Source organism: Emydura macquarii, unplaced genomic scaffold, assembly GCF_026122565.2.
Source record: "Emydura macquarii macquarii isolate MOO-44397 ecotype Brisbane River unplaced genomic scaffold, CSIRO-AGI_Emac_v2 contig_2769, whole genome shotgun sequence".
NCBI classification, from domain to species: Eukaryota; Metazoa; Chordata; order Testudines; family Chelidae; genus Emydura; species Emydura macquarii.
Genome location: NW_027132906.1, coordinates 1 through 7,021, shown reverse-complemented (window position 1 = coordinate 7,021; position 7,021 = coordinate 1). Strand labels below are relative to the sequence as shown.

The 7,021-nt window shown below is 54.8% G+C and overlaps 1 protein-coding gene across 1 annotated transcript; it reads left to right on the top strand.

Annotated features, from left to right (window-relative positions):
• Positions 1–3,114: 3,114 nt before the first annotated feature.
• On the top strand, positions 3,115–6,981 carry LOC137166010 (duodenase-1-like). The gene is made up of 5 exons (XM_067567576.1): positions 3,115–3,178; positions 5,001–5,148; positions 5,682–5,799; positions 6,098–6,352; positions 6,611–6,981. The coding sequence occupies exons 1-5, from the start codon at positions 3,115–3,117 to the stop codon at positions 6,758–6,760; spliced, it is 735 nt and encodes a 244-aa protein (XP_067423677.1). The 3' UTR covers positions 6,761–6,981.
• Positions 6,982–7,021: the final 40 nt, after the last annotated feature.

The window sequence follows — 7,021 nt, the reverse complement described above, 5'->3', positions numbered from 1 at the left end:
TGTTTAATGCTGATGTGGTAAATATATACAGCCAGGTTAATGTCACCCAGTCCCGGAGGGAGTATAAATGCAAGTCTCCTGTGTTACCGGTAATCAATGGGAAAATGTGTGAAGGAGGAGGGGGGAGCATGAATGCAAGCAATTGTCTGCATTTAGCCAGGTACGCTGGGACAAGGAAGAGGATGTCTCTAGCTTTGGGATGGTGGAGGATGGCAGTCTGTATGTTCAGAAAAGCAGTTTATCTGCTGAAAGAAAAACTTTCTCCCAAAGCTTGTCTGTAAGCAGCTGAGGGGGCTGGAGCAGAGGAGTGGAAAGTTGAAAGTATTTGGCTGGCAAGAGTAGCAGTTTATCTGAGGGGGGAAAATTGGTCTCTTGTGGGCTGTCTGTGGAGCAGGCAGAGGGTGCCTCTCGGTTTATGCTGAAAGAGGATTTGTCAGTTGGACCAGAGGGCATTCTGGATTTATTTGAGACCCAGGAAGGAAAGGTTCCTAAACCTGTTACTGTTGAGTGGTAATGACTTGTCCATGGGGGAAGATGCCCCGGTCCCCAAAAGCTTGTCTGGGAACAGCCAGGTGGGCTGGGACAAAGGGGGGGAATTTAAAATTGTTTGGATGATAAGAAAGGCAGATTATCTGCTGAGAAAGAGTTCATCTCCCAGCTTCTGTCTAAAGAGCAGACAGGGTGTGATTCTCAGTTTATGTTAATTGAGGGGTTGACAGTGATCTCGGATTTGGTCTTGGACTTAACTAAAACCCAGAAAGAGTCTGTTAGGGCTTGGGGAAAGGTCTCTGTAGAGAAACCTCTAGCTGAAGAGGAAAGAGATGTTTCTGTGAAGAGTGGCTTGTTGCCTAAAACTGCTTCTGAGGGAATAAAACCTCCAGATAGCCTTTGCAAGCAGTTGTCTGTGACTGAAGGGTGTGAAAGCGAAGTGATTAAGTTGGCTCAGGATGAGTCACTGCCTGTGGGAAGCCACAGTTCCCATGTTGAGAAACTTGGTTCAGTTTCTAACAGGTTGATGAATTCACTGAATGTGTTTTAGAAAGGTCCAGTTTGGATATTTTGGAGAAGGCTTCAGATGAATTGAAAATCATTTGGGAGCTTAAACAGCCCTGCAATCCAATGACTGTGCTTGATCATTACGGTGTGAAGACAAATGTGTTGGAACCTGAATGTCTCCAGGCTGGTGGCTCTGTAAATGACCAGATAGTGTCTCAGTTGTAAAGGAAGGACTGGGCAGCTATAGTTACACAGCAGGACAGATGTGTAATTCATCCCTTGGAAGAAGGGGTGGGGGGGCAGGCAAACTCTCACCTCTGAATGCTGTGGGTGTATGGTGCAGTCTCTTAGTGGACCCAGGTACATCTGCTGCTATGTGGAGTCAGAGATTGGCAGTGAAAAAACATCAGAACCCTGTTTGTGAAAGGCTAGTGAAAATGGTTGATGTCTCTTTAAAACCAAGTCCAGACTTGATAAGAGAACAGTTAAGACTTTGGAAACTCCTGAACTAGCTAGTGTGTGTGTGGGGGAGGGAGGTAATGCAAATTATCTTCTGGCAGGGGAGAGGAGAATCCGCCCATAGCTGTTAGCCAGGACAACTCATCTCGGGGGTGGCCAGCTGAATGTGGTTTGGATGTGCCTGGGAGGGCTCTGAATTTGAGTGAAAGTCAGAATGAATTTGTTAGGGCTCAAAGAGGAGATGTTTCTTTGAAGGGGGCCAGAATGGGGGTCCAAAGCCTAGCCCCAGCAGGGGGAGCAGGCAGATTTTTCATGCATGAGGGCTTGCTGTACAGAGAATTCCCTCCAGGGGAAAAGCAGCCTCCTGGAAAAAACTGCCATCAACTTATAGTGCCTGAGGGATGTGAAATTGAGCTGTTAAAGTTGGCTCACAATGATCCCTTTGCAGGACATCTGGGCATAGGAGAAATTTGTGACAGGCTGAAACAAAACGTGTCTTGGCCTTACCTGTCTGACACAGTGCGGGGTTATTGCAGAAGCTGTGATTTGTGTCAGGAGCACAGGAGTTTGAAGGGTCCTAGGACGGTCCCCCTGCAGCCTTTGCCCATTTGGGGAGGTGTTTTCCAGAGTGTCTGTGGATACTGGGGGGCCGCTCCCTAACCCTTCCAGAAATGGGAAGGAGTATATTCTGGGGTGGGTGGATTTGGCCACCAGGTGCACTGAGGCTGTGGCTTTATCTGATGTTAAGGCTGAGATAGTGGCCTCAGCTCTGTTTACTATTTTTAGCAGGTTGGAGTTTCCCAAGGGAATCTTGTCAGACCCGGATGTCAATGGTATGTCAGAGGTGTTTGGGCAGCTATGGGAAAGGTGTGAAATAAGTCATCTGAAAGCTGTCCCGTATCATACAGAGACCAATGGCTGGGTAGAAAGCTTTAACAGGACATTGAAGGCCATGCTAAAATGTATGTGGGCAGACCTCAGAATGACTGGGATGTCTTGTTACCTTATCTGATGTATGTGTACTGAAGTGTACCCCAGGTGTCTATAGGGTTTGCTCCCGGCCTTACGGACTCACAGAGCCTGCCACATACCCTTCATGTGGTCACAGACTCTCCGGGGGGAGCGTTCTCAGATATCCCCCCGCTGTGACAGGGGCCGGTGGCGTTTCTGCCCAGTCCCCCAACAACGGCTGTGCCACCCTGAGAAAGATCAAAGGGCTGCATTCCCACCCACCATCGAGATCCAGGGCTGTCACCAACAGTCCCCAGAATGGAGACAGGTGAGGAAGGGCCCCAGATGTCCCCAGTTGTTAGCTGCCACCAAGAGCAGCCCTGGATACTCCTAGACACGTCCCCACCGGGGACTTCTCTGTCCAGGGGTGCCCCATTCCCTGCTGTGCAGCGACCCAGCTGTGCATCATCCTTCCAGCTGTGCTATAGCCCCAGCTGTGCAGGACCTACAGCGGCCAGGCTGATGCGTGTCCAGTCCTTCCCCCCAGTCCGTGTGGTCGGCTGTGGCTGGAAACTGAGATGCCTGAGCCCTGCATGTGGAGGAGCGTGTGGGCAGCCCTGAGGTTTCCTGCCCCCAGCTCCCTGCCAGCTCAGTCTGCAAATCCCTGTGGCCCCAGGCAGATGCACCGTCCCTGCACTGACTCTGAACATGCAGGTCTACATCTGGCTGCTGCTCCCCATGGCCCTTCTCCTGTCCCCCGGGGCTTGGTCTGGTGAGTGGGGCTGGAATAAGGGTCCCCTGGGGCTTTGGGGTGAATGGGGGGGTCTGCAGGATGGGTCTCTGTGGGTGGTATCCCAGGGCCTGTGACAGTCCATGGCCCCTGTGTTTCCCCCTTTTACAGAGCTGTGGGAAAGTCCGTACAAAGTCCCCCTTGGGCGATACCATCGGAAAACTCATAATTTGCCCACCATCATTGTCCTGATATAAGAGGTGTGGTGCATAACATTATCAAATTCTGTGGTGTGGCCTTACTAAGTCCTGTTTCGAAACGGTGGAGTGGCCACAAAACTGTCCCCCACGCACAAACGGCAAGCCCACTCCTCAGCCGCCTGTCAGCTCTACCAAACGGGCCATCACCCGTGATGTAGTCACTCTCCATCAGGAAAAAGGGGACAAAAGCTCCCTCTAGGCAAAGAAAGAGCTGGGGGGTCTCGGAGGGTGCCCAAGGGGGTCAGGCTGGAGGATCCCAGTGGCCCCTCCTCGCCTTGCAATCTCTGGGTCTGGGAATTGAGGGAAAGAACAGCCCAGGGGCGTTTCTGATGCTGGTAGATGGGGGTGTGGGGATCCTCAGCCAGGTGTTTAGGGCAACAGAGCACAGCGGACTCCAGCTGTACCCTGAGACTTCCCCGAGGTGTTTCTCCACCCTTTGCCCCTCTGGGGTGGGGGTCCTCTGGCAGCAGGGTCTGTGCCCCTGTGGTCACCAGGTTCTGCCCTCCCCTCCCAGTCCATATAGCTCCCAGGGCTGAGGCAGAGGCTCCGTGCCTGTCCCTGGGTGGCTCTGACAATGCAGTTCTTAATCCCGGTCCTGCCCCCGGGGCATGGGCTGGTGAGTGTGGGGGGATAGAGGTCTGTGGGGAATGGGTCCCTCTCCTTGCAGGGCAACAGTGAGGATCCTGCTAGGCCAAGGGGGCTCTAGGTAACCCCACAGCTGGGGCTCTTAGGGCAGTCTACGGGGTTGGGCTCCATGGGAACTCCTGTGATGACCCGTGCCCCACACAGGCACGCTGGCCGCAGGGCTGACACACAGGGCTGGCGCCCAAGAAACATGTGACCATTTCCTGCATCAGTCCTTGCTCCCTGCGGGAACTTTGGTTCCGTCCCTGGGACAGGAAGTTTCAAAGAGTACTGATGGGAACCAAGGACCCAAACCCCTCAGGCAGGTCGAGGAACAATCACCCTGTGCCTCAGTTTCCCCATCTGCACAATGAGAAGAAGGATTTTGGCAGTGTCTGTGTGGATGGGATGCTGTTTGGGTCTGGATTGTGGGGCTGTGCAGCGCCTGGCACAATGGGGTGGGCTCTGATCTCAGTTGGAGTCTGTGCTGCGCCCAGCCCAACAGGTGCCCTGATCTCGGTCTAGGTACCAGCATAGTGCAAGAACATCAAGGAGCAGCATACGGTGGGATTTTCCAACAGACCCACCCCGGGAAGTTCTTTCTTTATTTTTTCACAGGAAATTTGGACTTTAGGCATTCCATCCCAAGACCACTTTTATTCTAAAGGCCCTAACCTCAAAGTTTTCCTCTGAAACCTCCGAAAACGAGGCAAAAAGAATCAGTTTCATTAAAAAAAATTCAGTAACTTGGGCCGTGCTATCACTGAACCACTCCTGGTGTGTTTTGCACCGAGGTTCCACTCAGTGATGCCAGAGCTTTAGATTGACCCTCCACATCCTGTCTGGGGCGGGGACCATGGCAGGGGGCAGGGGGAGCATCACTCGTGGGCCGTGGGTTGAGGTAGTTGGACAGTCAGCTCGGTCCCAGCCTGTCCCGGGGAGACAACGGGGCCTTTTATGTTAACCAGGTTCTCCCCCAGGTGATATCATTGGGGGAAGAGAAGCCCGGCCCCACTCCAGGCCCTACATGGCCTATTTGGAAATAGAAGATGGAATAAATATCTCCCGCTGCGGAGGGTTCCTGGTGTCGGAGAACTTCGTGATGACGGCCGCTCACTGCAATGTAGGGTAAGCGTCTCTGCGCAGGGGGCAGGTCAGGCGTTAGCAGGCTATGGGGGGCTGGGAGCTCTGGCACCATCGTAGGTCATGGGGAAGGAGAAGGTCAGGGCTGGGGGAGCTCTCCAACCCTGTCTGGATCTAGCAGGGGGTGTTCCCGGGGTGCAGGGAGCTGAGACCCAGGAGCCGGGAGGACACCAGGCAGTGAAGGTGCTCAGGGGAACAGCACGGAGGGCCGGGGGAGATACCAGCTGGGACCCCAATGCCATAGGACAGGGGTTCTGTGCTGCAGCCGGCACCTCCAGAGGGGAAAGGCCCCTTGTGCTCCATTCCCACCCCCACAACCAGTAAGTACCCTGCCCCGGGGCAGGACGGCAGCCGGCACGCGTGCATTGGGGTGAGGGTTTTCAGGCCTGGAGCTGAATCCGAGATCTCGACCTGAGAGCACCAGGCTGCCTCGTCCCCCCATATCACTGTCCCTGCACCCCTCCCCCAGCTCGTTGCCCTGCCCTTAATGCCCCACGCATTGCTTTTGGCTCTCACAGAAAGATCACCGTGTTACTGGGGGCCCACAACTTAAAAAGCAAACGGCAACGGAGGCGACAGGTGATCCCTGTGCGCGCCAGGATCCCCCACCCGGAATACGACATCATGCTGCTGAAGGTACCGCCCTATCCCATCCCATCGCCCCGCCCCTCAGTGACCTCACACTGCTGCAGGCCCCGCCCCATCCCATTCCCCCACCCCAGTGACCTCACACTGCTGCGGCCCCGCCCCATCCCATCCTCTGACCCCGGTGACCTCACACTGCTGCAGGCAACACCCCATCCCATCCCTCGCCCCCAGTGACAGCCTGGCCACTGGTTCTTGTAGTTTCTCTCACCTGGGATTGGGACGTCTCTGCCCAGCATCGTCTCTGACTTTCATGTTGGCCCTGGTGCTTGTCTTCTCCTGTGCGCAGCTGGAGAAAAAGGCAGATCTTAACAGATGTGTCAGCCCCATCCGCCTTCCCCGGACCCATCAACGAGTGCGTCCAGGGGCCAAGTGCAGCGTCGCTGGCTGGGGCCGGACTATCACAGACCGTGCGCTGCGTTTGGATACACTGCGGGAGGTGGACGTGATGGTGATGCCAGATGCCGCTTGTCCATATCGTCACTATAACCCATCCACGATGCTGTGTGCGGGAGACCCACATGAGGGCAAAAACCCTTCCAAGGTGATTCTCCTCCTGGCTTCAAGCCCCCTTGACCAATAGTTGTGATTTACGAGTCTGTCAAGGTTGCAGTCAGGCCACAAAGCACAGATCAAAGTTCGGGTCCCTCCCTGCGCTCGATGCTATACGAAAGAATGGGAAAATATCTGCTCTTTTGCCAGGGGAGGCATAGAATGGTCAGATGCAATGCTGAGATTGGCTGAGCTGGCAGGGGCTGGTGCTGGGACCTGTTCTTTATCTGTTTCTTGGTTCATTTCGCAGGGTGACTCTGGGGGCCCCCTGGTGTGCAGCGGAACGGCCCAGGGCATCGTCTCTTTGGTACACAGTCGTGGGGCCTGCCCTGCGGTGTACACAAGAGTCTCCACCTTCATCCCCTGGATTGAAGAGACAATGAAGAAGCTGCAATCCTGAGCCCCGCTGTGAATCGCTCTAGGGGTCCGAACTGTGCCATGTCTGTCCTTTGGTGAGACCCTGCCGTGGGGCCTGCTTTGCAGAGGGGCTCAGCCCCCTCCCACCTTTCGCTTCGCTCAAGCAGCACCCAAACTGTGAACCTCAAGGAAGAGAGCTTAGGGGAGTTAGGAGCCGGGTTCCAGGCCAGCTCCCTTGGAAATCCCAGCCCTCAGCCTGCCTCTTCACTAGGGAAACAGCTGGTTTATTTCCCCCGGGGTGATG